This window comes from Strongylocentrotus purpuratus, unplaced genomic scaffold, assembly GCF_000002235.5.
Source record: "Strongylocentrotus purpuratus isolate Spur 01 unplaced genomic scaffold, Spur_5.0 spur5_scaffold_1, whole genome shotgun sequence".
Classification (NCBI taxonomy): domain Eukaryota; kingdom Metazoa; phylum Echinodermata; class Echinoidea; order Camarodonta; family Strongylocentrotidae; genus Strongylocentrotus; species Strongylocentrotus purpuratus.
Window position 1 is genome coordinate 12,199,548 of NW_022145594.1, and position 20,713 is coordinate 12,220,260.

The 20,713-nt window shown below is 36.8% G+C and overlaps 1 protein-coding gene across 2 annotated transcripts; it reads right to left on the reverse strand.

Annotated features, from left to right (window-relative positions):
- Nucleotides 1-1,363: 1,363 nt before the first annotated feature.
- On the reverse strand, nt 1,364-7,384 carry LOC753346. Of its 2 annotated transcripts, none has more exons than XM_001175931.4 (6): nt 7,189-7,384; nt 5,997-6,212; nt 3,817-3,918; nt 2,422-2,505; nt 1,876-2,045; nt 1,364-1,463 (listed from the first exon to the last, which is right to left on the reverse strand). In XM_001175931.4, exons 2-6 carry the CDS (start codon nt 6,203-6,205, stop codon nt 1,366-1,368), a joined length of 663 nt encoding a protein of 220 aa, XP_001175931.2. In that variant the 5' UTR covers nt 6,206-6,212; nt 7,189-7,384; the 3' UTR covers nt 1,364-1,365. The 2 variants fall into 2 exon arrangements, with proteins under 2 accessions (XP_001175931.2, XP_011661738.2); XM_011663436.2 differs by having other exon boundaries at nt 5,997-6,207; nt 7,189-7,383.
- Nucleotides 7,385-20,713: the final 13,329 nt, after the last annotated feature.

The window sequence follows — 20,713 nt, forward strand, 5'->3', positions numbered from 1 at the left end:
ACACACATACACATTCATGTTACTAGGAGATGATTCAACGAATGTGTGATTAAACATCACCCATACCTATAAGATCACGCACACAAACACACAAACACACGCTAAAAAGCTGAGTCAATGAAATTTTGTTTGATAAGCAGTCTGTTTGATAAGAACATAACCCACGCATACGCACACAATCATACACACACCAACACACAAACTAAAAAGCTAAATAGATCAATGTTTGTTTAATAAGCATTATAAACACTATAAGGAAAATATCGACCCACCATTCACACATACCCACGCACACTTACACCTGCACAATCATTCACCCAGATACCTTCCCACACACTATGCAAAAAACAAGATGAATCTGTGTCATTTAGTTTTATTGGGATAACAACACCCACTCTCAAAAATACATAACCTACATTTTCTCAAACACATGCCCACCCACACACACACACATTAAGAAGAAAATATCCAGTTGAATTCATGAAAGAACTGAAAGCAGATAATGGCTTGTTTAGCAACATTATTCCATTGAATGGGAGATTGGTAATCAATGTGATTGGTAATCAGTCTGTTTGATAAAGTAAACAATACCCAACCGTTAGCACGTACTTATTACATACATTCTCACAACCACGCACACGCGCGCAAACACACATACATTCACACACACACACGCACACACACACACATGCACACATTCCTAGTAATGTAGTAACAGCAGATTTTACTTAATGCAGAATGATTAGAGACACTCATGGCGTACGTAAAAGATATTCCAAAGTTTATTCATTTCAATAATGACCTTATATTAAGTGCAAATCTGTGAATGAAATTACATGAGTTACAATACAAACCAAATTCAAAACTGATTGGGCTTAATCTCGATATGATTTTTTTTTTGAAATTCCTTGTTATAAAAGTCTAAAATGTAAAATGTCATATTGCATTACCATATATCAAAAAATGCAAGTATAAAGCATGGAAATGCATGGCCGCAATTCAGGGTTAGACCCGCATATCTCCCCTCTAAAATAAAATAAAATAGTCATTCAAATGGTATGACTGAAAAAGATATATCCAATTTCTACACAAGTCATACAGTTACGACATCAAGAAGAAGTTATTGTTCTCTTCATTGATTTGGCAACCCACATTTGAATTACCTCTTACTTTAATTCTTCCCATCCATAGCCATGGTATTATTTCTACGGCCCACCCCATAAGCCCCACCCTTGTCCTTCTACGCACGACAAAGCACAAACTGAATACGCATAGATAGGAAATTCCCGCCCCTAAATAAGGACGGTCTAGAGCATTTCCAACCGAGGGAAGGGGTCGGCATCGACCTTTATGACGTCACTGGTTTCAGTCTTGGTCGCTCCTCATCATATGATCGATGGCCGCGATGAGAGCAGGATCGACAGGAATGGCGAGGAACTCTTCAAGCGAGATCATCTCATCAGCTGCGAGGATGCATGGCGAGGAAAGATTGAACAAGGGACAAGAGTAAAAAGAAAAGAGCATGTGAATGGTGCGAGCGATAATAGTAAGTGAGAAAGAAATGGTATAACTGATGAAGATGATTACCTCTTATACATTCCGTTAACAATAATTTTAATCAAACCCTTTATTCGAAATTACTTTAAAGAGCACAAATACAGGTGAGGTGTGTTATTTCGTCTGCGAATTTTCACGTCTTTCACTCCATATCCCTATGCATGTCTCAATTATCTCTTTCTCTCTCTCTCTCTCTCTCTCGAGATAGATCGATCGATCGAATTGTCTCTGTCAATGCCCCTCTCCCGAAAAATGTTTCTACTGGAGAGTCAGAAGTGCATCACGCTTGAAATTGAGAGAATACTTTCTTCCACTTACAGTTATTGTCGTGATCACCGATCATGTCAGAAAATGGTCTGACTTTACCACCGTCATCGAACCATTCTTTAACATCAAGCTGGTCGTCACCGTTGAGGTCGAGTACTTCAAAGAGTTTCCTGCTGATGTCGATATTGTGCACGGTCTCATTTTCGATGCTGCGCCTGAAGCTATTTTTTTTTGGAGGGGGGACAAAGGAAACTATATCAATGTTTTGAGTTGTGATGAAAGATGAATAATAAGTTTGACACAACATAATTTTATTATTATTCTTAATCATATTAAAAAAAATTCTCCAGTGTTTCTCTATACATAGCTCATATTATGATAACAAAGATTACGTATACATTATTTCGTGGGGATGTACACACCCTACCCCCTTCCCCTCTTCCATCTACCAATGTAAAAAAAAGAAATATCGATAATGGTTCCCTTAAAGAGCGGTAAAGAGGGGTTGGGCCAAAAGATAGTCCAGGACTTTAGGTGGTGCTAAGACAGGCCTTAGTACCACCAAAAAAGGAGAGGTTAGAAAAGCCAATAACTTACCGAATGTTCAATCCGACGTTCGCGCGTGGGTCACCATTTGGACCAACACCGACCCCAACGCCCAACCTGGTGTTATCATTCGGCCTGTATAGTGATGATAATGTTTAAGAGAGAGAAAGGGAGAGAGAAAAGAGAGAGAGAGAGAGGTGGAGAGAGAGAAAGAGATTGGAGAGAACGACAGGGACAAAGAAATGGGGATGAGAGAGAGGGAGAGAGACAGAGAGAGAGAGAGAGATGGGGATTGAAGAGATTTGTAAGAAGTTTGAGCAGATTCGTAAAGAACATTCAATTTAATAAAACAGTACACTATTTGCAAATTCCATTAAAATAATACGTAAAGTAACTTTAGCAATCACGTTGTTCTGTTTGTGTTCCTGAGTGTTCATACTCATTACGAGGAGATTATTATTTCTTGACAAATTTTTTCTTTATGAAACACAAATCAGGCTGAAATTTGAATTGAGTTTGTATACCATTATTCAATATAAAAGTACAACATTATTACTTCACAAAATATATTTAACGAGCTAAAGAATCTGTTCATATACTATTCCAAATGCAACATTATTATAATTTTAGCAATTATAGACAAGTTCTTTAGGAGTACAATTCGAAAGTAGGCTGCTGTTTGGAGACTTTCAAATTAGTCATATTTAGGCAAACGTCAGCTAATATTTGGGCAAGCAACAATCACTCTACAGGCATTGATATTGTGAATATTTGAGCAATAGAGGACAGCCTACCTATCCCCCCCCCCCTCCCACACCCATGGGCCTGGCGAATTTGTGACCCAAACGCCTAATTAGAGGTAAATTATTTACATAGCTGTGATTAAATTGATATAGCTAATGAGAAGCGCTGCTTCTTACGCAAATGTTCCCATTAACTTATTTGTAACTGTTACTTATCATAACTGGAATGATGCTATTAAAAGTATATTTCTCTCATACGCGTATCATAATAAACATTCTTACAGACACATGATATGAAAAAAATAAAACGAAAATAATATTTGCAGCCTAGTTTACTTTGTGGTGATACATTATGGGGCAGAAATAAAAGAAAACAAATAGTACAAAAATCAACACATAGCAAAACAAAAATATACTAATTACGTGCAATAATTTGTCATAAACGCTTTACCAGTTAGCGAGTTGAGTCATGAACCCACCCACCACACATTTTTTAAGTTGACTGTCATGGCGCTGCCCACTGCAGTCTCAGATCGAGACCCGACGACCCAGCACATACTGAGGTAAATCCTCTTTAGATGATTAATGACAGTATTGTGTTTCCTTGTTCAGTACGGTATACTCATTAATTCAAACTTGTGTTTTTGATAACGAACTAAACGAAATGAATAACAACAATATCAAAACAAACAAAAACACGAACCGGTACTGCAGTTCAACATCGCCCTGTGGTCGGAATTGTCCGTTGAGAATATCGCTTGTTGCGACTCCGGGTCTCACGTTAATGTCGAAGTTAGAGCTTGGGCTAGTAATCCGAAAAGAAAGAACAAGAATGGTAAAAAAGATTGGATATCAAAGGCATCGTTTTACAACGTTAAATCTGAGATGCATGGCCTTGCGTGCTACCAGTGTCTGTGATATGGTAAAATATTGAAGCCCTCAAAAATCGCGCTTCAAAATGATCAAGAAGTGCCTCAAAAATAAAAAAATCTTTGAGTGACCGGTGTTTCCATACTCGTTTCCCCCAATAGACTGTAGTGTTATGAAAACCGTTTGGCAAACGCAAAATTTGGCCCAAATTTCCAATCATAAATATCTTGATAATCAGACAGGCGATTATACCAACATGTATGATAACTGTAAATGAATTTCGATAGAAAACTTGGACTTAAATGTATACCCCTCATTTGTGCACCCTCTCCGATTTCGAGGAATTTCAATGGAAAGAACCTCTTTGGCATTATAATGACCCTGATTAAATTTGAGAGTAAACGGACCTGTAGTATTGAAAAAAAGAAGGAAATAGATTTCCTTTATTTTCTTTGATTCTAGAAAATCTCTTCACTGCTTATTTCCAAACTATTTGTTCATTCGATCTAATACATAATAAATTGGTTTTAAATTATGATAAAACTAAGTTTATGGTTTTTACAAATAGAAATATTGATTTTAACAACATGCACTTACGAGTAAATGATCATAATTTTGAACGTGTAGATAATCTTAAGTTTTTAGGTATTGTAATTAATCATAAATTGAAGTGGCATGAGCATATAAATGTGGTGTGCAATAAAATAGCAAAAAATATTGGTATTTTATATAAAGTTCATTTTTATCCCTTAAATATTTTGAAAATGTTGTATCATACATTAATAACACCATATTTTAATTACTGTATAGTTGCATGGGCAAATTTTAATAAAAATGATATGTTAAGGTTACTTATTCTTCAAAAGAAAGCAATACGCATTATAACCCATTCCCAATATTATGCTCACTGTAATCCTTTATTTTGTAAACTTGGAATTCTGAATGTAATCGATATGCATAATTTTTAATATTAGTAATAGTATACCTCAGGAAATAAAAAAATGCAAAACTCTCAATCTTTTTAAAATTAAATATAAACAATTTCTGTTAAACAAGTATAATAATTAGTATCAATAGTATAGACAAATTTTTGACATTTTTCTTATATACTCTGATCGTGCATGATAGTAAGTTTTAATATGTTCTTTGTTTTTTTGTTCTGTTCTATTGTTCTCGTTTTCATGTATGTGTGTTTTTAGGGGTAGGCTTTTATATAAGGAACTTCCCTCCTTTCTGCCTATCCCAAATGCTCTTATAAATTGCCATTGTATTTGTTATCACCTTTTTGTGTTTTTTAATATTTATAACTCCATTCTGTATTTGTATGTTTTAAATGTTTTTATGAAGAGTGTTGAATAAACTTTGAATTTGAATTGAATTTGAATACAACGACCAGGATTATTTTAATGCAAAACGGCTTGTATACATAGAATTGTTATGGAAATTGTGGAGGATGTGCAAATTTAATGAGAGCTATTCTACTACCATTAACTCGTTTCCCCTTAGCATCTGTAAGAAGGGCACTAGCAAAAACCGTCTATAGATTCCAATTATTCCACATATTATTTTACATTAAAAAGAAAACAAACATTCTTAAAAGTTTAGCGACAGGAGAATTATGAGACGTCCATAGACGATCAAAGTAAGCAATGAAGCGTTGTGGAGAGGTGCTAGTTTTGAAGGGTGATCAGGAGGCTGTTCCTGTTTTGACGGGAGTGGGGGAGGGGCTCATAAGTCAGGTAGAATCAAATGGAAGAGGAACAGGGGGTACCGTGGATACCCCAATTCATTTAAAATGTAATTAAATGGTTCGTGTAAGCATGGTGGAAGGGTGCGAGCGATGCGGAGGTTTTGCTGTTAAAGGTATAAGATTGAGAATTGCAGCACACCATGATTGCCCAAATAAAAATATATGGCACTTTAATAATTGGAGTAAAAAGGGTGAGAGTAATGGAAAGGGAGAGAGAGAGAGGTCAGGAACAGAAGACAATTATAATGTGTCACGTGACGTACCGATGTTCAAGCCCGAGACCAACGGTGCCATATCGCGAGTTGTAGTCCGGGTACATTTCCGTGTTGCGGGATAGGTCTACACCAAAAGGGCGACCGGAGTTAGAGCGGGGGATGTTGGAACCACCACCACCGCCACCACCACTGGAACACGCAAGTGAGATGGCAATCAGCTGAGCAAGGAGAAGCGCGACCGCTGTGAAACGACCCATTTCTACCCTGCCATGAAGAAAGAGATACAGAGAGAGGAAGGAAGAGAGATGGGGTAAGGAAGAGGAAAGGAAAGAGAGAGGTAAAGGATAAAAAAAAAAGTAAAACAGGAGAGAGAATGTAAGGGAGAAGAGAGGAAGAGGAATGAAAATCGATAGAGAGAGGGAGATAGAGAGAAGGAGGCCAAAATAATCGAATACATGTTATTTGATTATTCCATAAAATGATTATTAAGCGTGATATTATGGGTATTGGCTGTAGGATATTGCCAAAATCTGCCCCCAATATTGATTAATGCTTAACCAAATATTGGCTGACACTTGCTCAAATAAGGATACATTCTTAAATCAATACAAGACAAAATGTACAGGATTCAACTGACAAAATCAACTTCTATATCCTCGAAAATCGGACAATGCACTATAAATTAGCCTATGTGAGAATAGAACATAAAAACAGAACCTTATCAAAAGCAATAGCTTGTTGCGGCAGGGTCTCTTACTCAAGTTAACATTATCAACCCGCTAAAATGTGTAATTGTTGTTATAGGGGGAAACAACACAATAACGAACAAAATATGTACATGTATATGGTACGGGAAATAGGAATAAGAAATGCAGAGGGGATGAAAGAAGAGGTGAAAACCTACACACAATGTGTGCACCATCTCCACTCCCAGTGGGGATACGCCATTGCCATGACAAATCCGCTCCCAACTTTTCGCATCCAACTATTCCTCTAAAGGTTAAAAAAAAGGCATCAAAGTAGATAAAATGCCTCGCTGACGGACATGCCTGAGGCTCGAACCTCGGACCCTCTGATTGAGAGCGGAGTCCTCGATCCACTCGACCATGAAAATTTGATAAAAGATATATAGCCTATACATTATGATTAAACAGAAAAGGATATGAAATTCAAGGAAATCTGTCAAATAGTGAAGAAATAAAACTTTATGATTTAATATAAACTGAACTGATTTACTCACCGGTTGTATAAGTCTGCGATGGTCCAAAAAAACGACAGAGGAGATCTTGAGAACTATTGAAGCAGATGGTCGTAAGATGAATAACAACCAGCAGCTATTGAAATGGTTGTGAGTTGCTCGATCTTATATACTCTTTTTCTCGCCAGAAATTTAGATGATTATTGAAGAAGATCATTGCAAAAGTTAAGAGTGGTTAACCTGGAACTGAGCCAAAATGATGTCATTTGATAACTGACATTAAAAAAAAAAAAAAAGCATACACGTGGCGGTTATAGAAAGTTCTGATTGGTCATAATGCTCCTCGTTTGATATCCTGAATGGACAATAGCGACGAAAGTGATCAAGAATGAAGTCTCTGATTGGATGACGAGCGTATATTCTTGTGTGGTATATTGTAGATCGGTAAGTCGTGCACAAGTTAACCACAAAGTGGGAGGGTAATCGCTTCATCCCTTCTGATTGGATGGCCGTACTAAGTACAGACCCGTGACCTCCCACAGCATGAGGCAATGAACTGTTCGGATCGGTCAATTGCAATGGCATGTTGATTAAAGGGTCAATCCAACATTTTTAAATGAATAAGTGAAAACGATAAGCTGAGTGAAGCTAAATGGTGAATGGTGTCCCCATGTCAGAATGTCCAGTATAGGGTAAAAAGATCATCTAGAGATTATTTTTCTTTCTCATAAAAGATAACCGATTGGTGTAAACATCCAGAACTTACAAAATCATTGCAGTCGTGACTTTCTTTCTCACGGATAAAATGACTTTGGGACAGATTACTCAAGTTCCGTTAAAATAAAAAGTACCAAAAGGAAGAAATAATGTAAAAATATGAGAAAGGGAGCTTTCTTTGTCAATACCATTTTTTGGTATATGTTGAAGTTGTGTTGGTAAATTAAGGCAATACAAGAATCTTGAAAGGCGTCATTGCAAAAGGTAAATTGTAAAAGTATATATAAAGCATTAAAGTTGGCATGCTTTTTTCATAACTGTACATTAAGCGTTTTGTTTTCCTCCATAATTCGGACCATTGCTAGAAGTTTGTATAACAATTCATTGCATCATCTTACTGTGTTCTTGATACATTATATTTTGTTATTTTGCCAACAAGCGACATGGTAACCCCCCCCCCCCCCCGATTGTACCGCTAAGCCCCGCTCTGCAGGCTACATCATCTGCACTATATAGTCTAGATTTTAGAACTGCGAAGTCCCTAATTTGCTCCCAGGTTCTCTCTTGCCGAACCGAACGTCTTGCAATGAAGCAAATTTGGTTGAAGAGGAATTTTAGCAATTTTGTTCATTTTTTGCTTGATTGTGTTTATTGAATACCAGCCAGACCATCATCACAAAAGTGACGAAACGAAGGCGCCCACAAAATCTCCCCAATTTCGATACAATTCCCTGGGTAGATACCCTTTGGTCTAGGCTGGTATTCAATAAACGCAATTAAGAGAAAAATTTATAAGAAATATGAAGGAAAGTGGTTGATGACATTTTATATATATAGAGAGAGGAACACGACACCCATAATTAGTATCAATTTATTCAAAAAGGATAACAATATTAGAACTAGACCTTTGAAATCGTCACGAAGGCGAATAAGGTGATGTGCCACTTTTATCAAGACATAACAAATGTAGATACTCAATAGGAGATTTGGTCTTTAAAAACAACCCCCCAAACCCACAATTAAAATTATATGCATGAAATGATTGTTTTCATCATCTGGAATTACATGTTAGTTTTACTTTTATTACATGAATATTGATAACTGTGCAGTAAAGTGACATGAAAAATAGTGAAAGCATTCGTCCCTTGCTCTTGACTCTCACCCTAGCTAGAGTAAGCCAGCAACAGGATCAGCATTATTACCCGGATGAGGTAGGAAAGATCGTAAGAGTGACAAGAAAACAGGAAATAACACAGACCTCGTATTCGGCTTGGGCCTACTTTGTGAAAATAGGGGGAAAGTCCCCAAACATGATCTCGCAAACAAAGTATACTATCTTTGCTACAGGCCTACTTGTACTAGACACATTTCCTGATAGTGTCCTGATAGTCGCTGTGCGTAACAGTGTCTGCACAATGAGACTAGGCTGAGGGCATACAGACTGATAAAGCTAGACTCTGCTCAATGCTTTAGGATTTGTGTTTAAGTGTCAAATCAGTGTCTGTGCGTGCAGACTGGTTTCCTTGAGTGGATTCCTTGACCATGACGAGACTAATTAAGTCGGCCTGTCTAATTCGAAATCCCTCTGGTTCAACTTTTTATTTTAATATCCATATCGTTAGGAATAATGATAGATTCATGTGTTCAAGCAATTTACCTTTGTTTTTCTTTTCTCTTTCTTGTACCAAAAGATTGTGGCTCGCAGTCATGTAGTGACCGTGATAAGAGCTGGGGTCTCACAGAGTCATTCATTCCACATTCTTCTCGTGGGCCTGAGAGCCGGAGGTAAAGGGGTATTTTTTTCTTCAAGGCGATACACAGCCCCCCCCCCCCCCCTCCCCCAAACCGAGTTGATAATTTTCACATTTTGTTTGCTTAATTTTTGTTTTGTATTGTCTGTTTTCATTTGACCTGGCATTTTTGGACGTCATTTGTGCTCCTAAGGTGACCCCCTAAAGATTCATTCCCACAGGACCCTGTCCTTCCCCTTGTCCTGTCACTGGTAAGATAGTATTCACTAGGGAATATAAACAATTTAAACCTTTTCTATTTTACATGAGAATATACGTACTTGTTCTGTGAGATAGTTTGTTTTATTAATTCCTTGTCCCTTTAAAATAAAATCACCAGGAGGTATGTGAAACCAGGATATCGGAAGTTTTCCTCTTATCTTATGACCTAGGTGGTAATTACCTGTTCTGTGTCAATCTTGTCTAATGTTCTTTTTTATGCGATTCCGCTTTTAGGGATGACAACTTATCATTTCGACAGTTCAACGGAAAAGTTTGGATGCAAAATAATTTCAATCCCTCTATACCACAAATAGTTTTACTGGGAGTTTCTATGATTTGAAGAAAAAATGAAAGAAAGATTATTACAGTATAAGCATAAATAAGAAAAAAAGAAGAAGAAAAAAGACAAAAATGAAGAGATTACTGGGCGCTTTGACAAAGTGAAACTTGTTACCCATTTATCAAAGCTCCTTACAGAGTGTGTCCTTTCGCAGCGACATCTAGTTTAAAAAGTCGGATCAGCTTTGTGGAATAACAGATACCCTATGTCTACCTCCACAATCAAAGACAGTGTTGAAGAATGTGGATGGTTTTACAAAATGGCAGAGTTTTCTACCCCAAAGGTTACTGCATTTACATTACCAAATACCATTCATATTATGTTTAAAAGAAATATGATTACCATACGTGATATGACAATATTTTTTTATGACCCCTCATATCCCCGAAACAATATATTCCCCATCGCCTCCCGTACACGTGTCCTTTTTAAAAGACTGAGAGTAATTTATAATTCATCTTATTAAATAATATATTAAAGATCGTATTCATTCTTTCATCATGAGTTTGTGCTTAAAACCCAATCAGGATTGGTAAATTCATCTGATACCAAGATCTAATCGGTCGTTGCGACCTCATAACTTTTGTTTGGCTAGGTCGCTTCGCTCTATTACAGAACATCACACTAACCTGCAAAGCATGGTGGTGAAACAGTTTCTTGGACCACGTAAAGAGAAAGTCATCCCTGATAGTGTAATAGGGGTATATAAAAATGTTTAACAATTTTTTTTCTTTGAGGTTACACTTTGCAGGTGCGTGCCCCCCCCCCCCCAGTAAGTGCCCTTTTATTGGTTTCCACCCCCTCCCCCTCCGTCACCATTGGATCATTCGTCTCATCCTATTTGTTTGGATTGATGTTTTAGAATCCCTTTTTGTTGAAATTAACAACCCAAGTGGAAAAAACTTAATTGTAGGCGTTTTATACAGACCTCCTCAATCAAATACTCAAAATTTTCTAAGAACTCTTAATGACCTTCTGCTAGATCCTCTGTTGAAAAACAAAGATTGCTGTATTATGGGTGACTTCAACATTAACTTAATGAATTGCAACATTAACAACGTTTCGCAAGAGTTTCTCGAAACTTTTTTTTATCCAATTCTTTCTTACCACTTATCACTAAACCCACAAGAGTGACAAAAAATTCAGCTACTATTATTGATAATATATTTAGCAATATAACCTACCCCATCCCCAAAGCCGGTATCATCCTAAATGACATTTCTGATCATTTTCCAGTTTTTGCTAAGTTGTGTATAAATAAACTTGTCAAAAAAGCGACGATCACTACTCCATATCGCAAAATAACTGATGATAATATTACTAATTTAATCAGTGATTTAGACTTAATAGACTGTTCGAACGTTTTTGATTCATTAGATGTTGATGAATCGTACGACTTCTTTATCAATAAGCTTACAGCGTCTTTAAATACTCATGTTCCCCTCACCACCCACCGGAGATCAAACTATAAAAAGATCCCAATTCATCCTTGGATTACAAAATCGCTTTTAAGATCTATCAACCGCAAGAATAACTTGTATTATAAATATATTACAAAACCAAGTGACGAATCTCGCTCTAAGTACACATTATATAAAAACACCCTTACCACTTTATTACGTATTTCAAAAAAGAATACTATACTTCACAACTCAATTTGTACAAAAATGATATGAAGAATACATGGAAAATCATTAATGGTGTATTAAATAAGAAGAAAAAAGGATCAACAATAACAAAAATCAAAACCAATAATACTATCACCGATGATGCTGATACAATCGCTGAAAATTTTAACTCGTACTTTTCACAAGTGGGTAACAAACTGGCACAACAAGTGCCACAGAGTACCAAATCATTTAACGATTTTCTTGTCAACCCTAACCAAAATTCCATCTTTTTTAATCCTACAAACACTCGAGAAATTATAAACATTGTTAACAATCTTCTGATTAAGAAGAGCGCCGGGTTTGACTGTATTCCCAACTTCTTATTAAAGAAAATTATCAGAGCTGTTGTTCATCCCTTGGTGCATATCTTTAATATTTCACTTCATACAGGTCGGGTACCTAATCAAATGAAAATCGCCAAGGTCATACCCCTCTTTAAGAAAGGTGATAATCAACTCGTTACTAACTATCGTCCCATATCCTTACTTACCTCGTTATCTAAAGTTCTTGAGAAACTTGTTTTTACAAGAACAACCACGTTTTTTAAAAAATACAATATTTTCTCACACTTCCAATTTGGTTTCCGTGAAAATCATAGCACCTCGCATGCAATTTTGTCTTTTATGAAAACAGTTACCACTTCCATTGATAAAGGTTTGCATACTGTAGGTATATTCCTGGACTTCTCCAAGGCCTTCGACACTATAAACCATGAAATTCTTCTTCACAAACTTTCTCACTATGGTATTAGAGGGAAGGCCTTGGAGTGGTTCAGGAGTTACCTTACAGATAGGACTCAATTTGTATCGGTTAACAACTGTAATTCTTCTACACTTCCTATTACCTGTGGTGTACCGCAGGGTAGCCTACTCGGCCCCCTTCTTTTTATTACCTATATTAATGACATTCAAAAATCTTCAAATTTATTATCATTTATACTTTTTGCAGATGACTCCAACATTTTCTTTTCTCATGAGAATGCGAACCAACTACTTAGAACTGTAAACTCTGAACTAAAAAATGTAACTGACTGGATCAAGGCTAATAAACTATCACTTAATCTGCAGAAGACCAATTACATGCTATTTAGCAACAAAATCAATAGTTTGCCAGGTGAAATTATTTTTGATAACGCTGCTCTTGTTAATGTTTCTACAACCAAATTCTTGGGAGTGTTTATTGATGAAAAATTATCATGGAAAACTCACATCGATAATATATGCAAAACCATTTCACGAAACATCGGTATTATCAATAAACTCAAATACTTTCTTCCTTCTCGAACTCTTCTTACATTATATCATACCTTAATATTACCATACATTAATTATGGGATTATAGCATGGGGATGTGCAATACAAACACAATTAAATAGGATCCTACTGCTGCAGAAAAAAGCACTCAGGATAATATTTCAAACACAATTCAGATCTCATACAGATATTTTATTTTTCGAAAATAATATTCTCAAAGTGAAAGATATCTATGTGTTCCAACTCGGCCAATTTATGTTCAAGCTAAGTAAAGACGACCTCCCCGCAATTTTTTCCGATATGTTCTGCAAAAATGCCTCTGTACACAATTACCCGACTAGACAACGGAACTGTTATCACTTACCCTTAACACGAACATTATTTGCACAGAATTCATTTGTCTTCGCTGGATGTGCCTATTGGAATTCTCTTCCCAACGATATAAAAGAAGCCCCTAGTCTTAGCAATTTTAAACGTAAACTTAGGAAAACATTAATCAGCCAATACTCCCCACCAACAAGCCAAGCTCAAAAATCTAAACCTACGGAAAGATAAAACAAATCTTTCCTTTTGTTATTCCTCCTTTCCTCCTTTTTTGTTTCTTTTTTAAGAATAATCTAAACAAGCCTAACGACCTGGTGGTGTACCTGCCTCCTGTCCCCATCTCCTTCTTCCTGCCTTTCTCTCGCTCTCTATTTCTCTCTTGCTCTCTCCCCTTTCTCTCTCTCTCTCTCTCTGTTACTATATTTATCTTACTTTTATTTTTACTTTTACTTTTACTTTTTCTTTTTTTTTTGTATTCCCTTTTAGTGTGTTTTACTGGTATTAGCTTTCGACCATAATTATTTAAGCGTATCCATGTAACTAAGTCAGGGGCTTGCCTCATACAAGCTCTGCTTTTTTAGCAAGCCCCTCCGTTTTGAATTACTTCATCAAGGTCATTTTTTTTCTTTCTATTGTTCAGTACTGTTTTTTCCCAATATTTCTTATCAACTAAATTTTGTTCTACATAATACTGAATTTACTTTGTTTATATTATATTTGACTGTATTATATTATGTCTGTTTATATTTTGTTTGTTTTGAAACGGAAATAAAATCTGAATCTGAATCTGAAATCAATACAATTTGGATTTGAATGGAATCTAGAAGACTAAAGATTGATACCCCCGCCCCCCCCCCCGCATAAACGGGCCGCGATACCCAACTGTCTATCATTACAACCTATTAGAAAGTAAGAGAGAAAGAAAGAGAGAGATTGGTGTACGTATGTGGAGAGAAAGGGGGCGTGTCTTTGTAAAAGTTAAAAGTTATTAATTTTGTATGAAAAATATATAAACAATTAGCTTTTTTCATGATACTGGAATAAAGACAGATTTCTTTTCTCTCTTACATGAAAAATGATGCTATTAATATCATTTGGGGACACAAAATATGTTATTATTTTTTGGGCAAGGAATAAGGAATTAAAAAGGCTGATGTCAAAATTTATTGGTGTTTAGCGATGAAATAATAATACAAAAATAAGGTAGTGAATCCATTAATAAGACCCACCTGCCATTGCTTACTTTACTCTCTATCATCTTTCATTGAATACTTTGTATGTAAATCTTCCATTATATTGTCAATTAAATAAATATATGAATTGAATTATAACAATAATAACATCAACAGTAATAATAACAATTGTAATAATGATAACAATGATAATAATAACAATAATAATAATAATAATAATAATAATGATAGTAACTAGATCTCATGTGTCGCTCTGATCGAGACATAACACATTTAGAAACTCAAAGGGAGATTTGATCTTTTATAAATAATCACACCCTCTACTCATATAACAGAGGAGATTAGGAGATTTTCTACACTGCGCGGCCGATCATCTAATTACACAGAGTCAACGAGAACTTCGGACTTGGAAGAACAAAATCCAACCATCCATCCATCCAACACATACAAGTATAAACCAATAGGACAGATTTTGCAGTCTCGAATTTCTCACCGCGCTTCATTCTCGGACCAAGATATGTACGATGTTCCAATTGTACAGTAAGGTCTTAGCTACAATATATTGAAAGTTAGGAAACATATTCAATGTTTATAATATGATTGTTTGTTTGTTTGTTTTTTTATTTCTGCGTTTTCAAAATAGAACATAACCTTTTACATAAATTAACAATTTTTCTTCATTTAATATAATTATAATTTGTTAAGTACATTAAATAAGATGCATACAAACACAAATATGTTTCAATGAAAATATATAAATTACAGAAAACGCAGAAGACCGCCATCATGAGTGGTAAGCTTGAAATCGATGGCGGCCTCGAGAGAATAGCGGCAAACTCTTAAAGTATATAATTATACACGCGAAATTGACCAAGTGGGTGCAGTGAAAGTGCATGTGCGAATGAGGTTTTGGTACGTAATGTTTATCAGCCAGATTAGATCATGACCATTCATATTTAAATCTATTTGACAGTGGTTGACTGAGGAAAGCAAGTCACAAAATTGATGTACAATGTCACATTTGCTTGACTGATCTTTATAAATGTATTTCATCTGAAAACATGCAAACTATTATGAAGAGCTTAATTCCAAAGGATCTACATCCGCTTTTGATGAAGATTGAGTTATTGATATCAATCGCAAGTATGTACATAAGAGATAGGAGACTGCAAACTTGCGATTGATTTGGATCAATCGCAACTCTTTGTAAGACGGGGCCAAGAACATTGTTCATCTTAGTACTCGTCTTTCAACAAAATTATTTACATAAATTTGGGGAGAAATTGTGAAAAAATGCACCTTCTTATATCACTTTTTCATAGACGCCTGTACAAAATCTGGTAAACAATTTTTTCCTTTCTCTGAAGTTACACAAATGGATTTAGCTCCTTTTTTAATTAAACTATTATGCATAACGTAGAGTGGACTCGTCGTATCATTTGACTCTCACTTGGACTAAGGAATTGTTAGTTTCTCTTTGTAAGGACTTTTTCATTCTGTTAGTTAAGGCCTATATGCTTGCTGTTGGACTCTGTTGGTCTCTATGGGTCCTATTCTGGGCCTGTTTATGTTTATGTATTGATCTCTATTGCACTTTCGACGTGTTTAATTATAACTCTGAATGTTAAAGATGGCCTGACGTCGTATAACTAATTGTTGTTGTCTGGTTTTAAGTTTGTCCAATCTTAAAAGATTAACTCCGCTTGGCTAAACTGTTCTTCTAGTTATTCAGCAATGATGATTAGACGGCGCTGTTTCATTTTTCTGTGGCTCAAATATTGACTCATTCATTTCTGTGTTCCACTTTGCTTCTTGTTTCCACTTTGCCAGAGCAAGTCTATGCACGTGCGGCTTGTTAGGGCTTTCACACATGCTACCATTTCAGATCATTCATAAATGACTTTCCATGACGGGAATATAACACAAAGTCAATGGGAGCACGTACAAGTAGAAACCACAATGACAGATTTTGCAGCCTTCACCTTAAATCGGAATTTTGACCATGATCCCGTCTTTTGATCAAAAACTGAATCGTATTATATTTGAAGATTAAGGTTTCAGTTACAACATGATAAATATGAAAGAAAACAAGTAGGATTGGACAAGATTAATTTAAAACAACAACGGTAAATATTACCTAATGAAATCGAATTCAAATGTTTTCCTTCAAGTGGCACTATGTTGACGTCAAAGTATTCAACAGCAAGCGTGATACATGAAATCGTATCTCCAATTCATACCTTATCAGATCATGAAAGACAGATTTGGGGTAACCAGCCACTTTTAAGTGTTAAAGCGGATTTTGAAAAGGTATTTTGGGGGCCACTTCTGGCAATTTGTGCATATGCGTTCGTGTGTCAATTCAGAGGTTTAATTAACGTAACCCCACCCCCCCCCCACACACACACACACTCCACCCCCCCCCAACCCCCATTGACTGAGCCCACGCTCCGTCACTCATAATTATATTATAATTATTTCAGTCCATCACATATGAAAGCCTATCTGTCGTATGCCATCAGAAATATCTCAATTTAATGAAAAAAGTGTTATTTGCGAGGAGTAATATGCAAACTTCTTGCAAGGCAGCACATGTGTATGTAATAGATATCTAAACTCACTGAGCTACGTGCTGAAGCTGAAGATAATATGACAGGTCTTCAAAACACATTTTTTTTTAAACCTGTCTCGTGTTTCGCTTCATTTCACTATTGATTACAGTAATGTACTCAACAGAACCATACCTTTTTAAATTGCCTTTTAGTTGTAATCTTTAGAACTGAGGAGAAAGACGTCAATGATTCGATCAGTGGTGACACAATACAATAACACTATATCTTCCGAGATATATAGTTTTGGTTTTGGAAATAGAGAAAGCTTTGTCCTTTTTAAGCTTGGCATGGTAGAAGTGGACATTATCGTTGTTTCGTTCAAAGCGACTGCGTTGTTTTTTTAGCATCATTTATACCTCGTCTAGTCTCCGTATTCTCAACGATGGAGGCCATCGATATATTCCTGTGCTTCGTATTTGGTTTGATCGGCTTATTTGTAATGTCAACAAATTTCTGCAGTCTGAGTATCATTCGAAAATATTGGGACGTCTTCGGAGAGGTGCCGCGGTTCCTCTATCAGTGTATTGGAGTAATAGATATAATAGGGGGTCTTTCAGGATGCCTTTACTACATCCTGCACATCAAAGATAGGGACTCCCTACAAAGATCCCAGCTAAGCAGAACTCTGAGTACACTGTTTTACTTCAGTTTACTATTATCTGGTATGTTGATATCTGGCCTGAACATAGACCGCTTCATCGCAATAGTTAGACCACTTCGATACCCGTCAATTGTAACTGTCCGCTATGCCAAGATAGGTTTAGTTGTAGTGACATGCATTCCTCTAGCTATGTCCATCTTAGGTTTCATCCCGGGCTCCGTGATGTTCAAGATGTCGGCGTACTATGGCAGTTCAAATGAAACACTCCAGCTGACGCGTTCAGAGCTAGTGACAATTATTACCATGTATTCATGGTCTATCCTACCCATTTTATCTGGTATAGTGTTGAATTTGGTATCGATGGCTGTAGCGACTCGTCAGGCGCGAGCTATTGCCGACATGGCAGCAGCACGTGGAGGTGGCGAGAATGGGGAGGCGGAACGCAGGAGAGAACCAGACATGATGAAGGGAGTTAAAACCATCTTGCTCATCAGCGCAATTCATGCAATATCTTTAATTCCGACCATTGCAAGGTTTTTTGATTCGGCCCTAGATATGGGCATGAACTTTTCACCACGGCTACCCAACTTTTTAATGGGAATGCTGAGTCTAGTTAATTTCTGGAGCAACGCATTGGTATTTGCTCGAACGAATGCTCTTTATCGTCATGGAGCCAAGAGCATGCTTGTTTCGATTGTCGCTAGATGTAACTCGTTAGCTAATTTCCGAGGCCAACTTCACTAAAGCAACCGTACCCTTAACAAGACTGCAATTTTGATGTTTACCTTATATGAAACACTGTTGAATATGTATGTTTGTATGTGTGTGAGTGCGTGCATGTGTGCGTGCGTTTTCCCATGGCATAAAGGCCTTTAACTGTTTGTAACTAATTAAGAATACATTTTGTTCAATACTATGTAGACAAATTCATTTGTAGTTATGAAAGTAATACAGTTTAGTGTATTACAAAGTTCGGCATCAAGATAATCAGTGCCAAAACAAACAATTAAAATGAAGCCGTTACGAGTTACGTATTACGTTTTCTTGTCCAGATCTTGTTAATTGATAGCTTATTCGCACAGCCAGACCGACTCCATACCGACCGATTATCTGTCATAAATTTGGGATAATAACATGTATCGCTTCTCCTACTGCCGGTCTCGTAGTGTCACTGGGGTATTAGAAATTAATATATCGTGAACAATTTATAAAGCAAGGATTCGATAATCTCCTACTTTATTACCACGAGGCCTCAACGACCTATATCTGTTTTCATTGAGACATCAAACATATAGCCACGGTGCAATAATTACTGACCAATTATTTGATTATAGTAAGCGAAGAACTGTCACATCAGCCACTGGAATGGCACCAATATAGCCGTCAAATTATTAGATTATCGTCTCTAAAGAACTGTCAATTCGGTCACTCCTATGACACTCTAAAAGAGCGCATTCTATTTACACTAACTGATACGCTACGTCCAGCCAATCGGACTGGTGATAATAGCCAAGGCTTCATCACTCATATTTGTAGTTGCCGAATGGGAAAGAATGAGATTTTAACAGCGGACACAAAACTATATTGACTACATGTCTCTGTCCCATCCACCGATACCTTTTTGATGCGCAAGTCTTCATCCACACGTATCGTCTCTAGACCATTTAACGGTTAGAATAAGATATTTCAGACTCCATTTTCAGGATGCATATATTATATTGATCTGTTATCTTCAAAACACACGCCACCGGAACTATCAACAAGAGGTTTGCAAGAATTTGTTCCTGTATGCCATCTTCGTGCAGACGATATGCAGAAAATATTTCCTTTGTTGTACTCTCTCTGTGGTAGAATATACAATAAAGTAGTATCTCTGTAGTATAATTAAGCCTATTGTGCCTCAAAAAGGGGATATATCTGCTCTGAAACTAAGTCTAGACGTTTCCATACCGAACCCGTGCTATGTGACAATCATCAACAATGCTTAGTGTCGATATTTTTCTGTGCTTTGTTTTTGTTTTCATCGGATTTCTCGTGATATCTACAAATGTCTGCTCTCTAATTATCCTTCGAATACACTGGAGTGTCTTTGAAGATATCCCACGATTGCTCTATCAGTGTATTGGAGTGGTCGATCTAATAGGTGGTCTATCAGGATGCATTTACTGTATTCTTTTAATTGTGGAAAGTGACTGCCGTCATTCACAGGAGGTCTATAGATTCCTGTCCATGACTTATTACTTTGGATTTCAAATATCTGCCGTCACAATATCTTGTCTCAATATCGACAGATATATCGCGATAAGCAAACCGCTACGGTATCCATCAATCGTGAACATTCGTTCTGCCTTATGTTGTTTCGCTTTAGCAACATGCTTTTCTTTAATATTTGCAATCTTAGCTTATATACCAGGATCTCCCGTTTATAAGTTGTCTAATCACGGCTACATCTGCCAGAACGGGACGCTATTGAGGGTGAATTTTACTTCTTCGGAAAAAGTAACCATCAGCACGCTCTATTCCCTAATCATGGTGCCCATAGGTACTGGTATAACGCTGAACCTAATATCCATGGGCATAGCTACTCGGCAAGCCCGAGCCATTGCCGCCTTAGCAGTGCCTCGTTTGCCTGGCGAGAACGACGCGGGACATCGCAGAGTCGAACTCAAAGGGGTCAAGACTGTCTTGTTTATTAGCGTAGTGAATTTGATCTCCTGGGTGCCCACCATTGTAAGATTGTTCGTTACCATTGCGACAAGTAATCCTCTCTCAAAGACTGCTGACGTTCTTCTGACGATGTTAACACTTGTAAATTCCTGGAGCAATGCGTTCATATTTGCTCGTA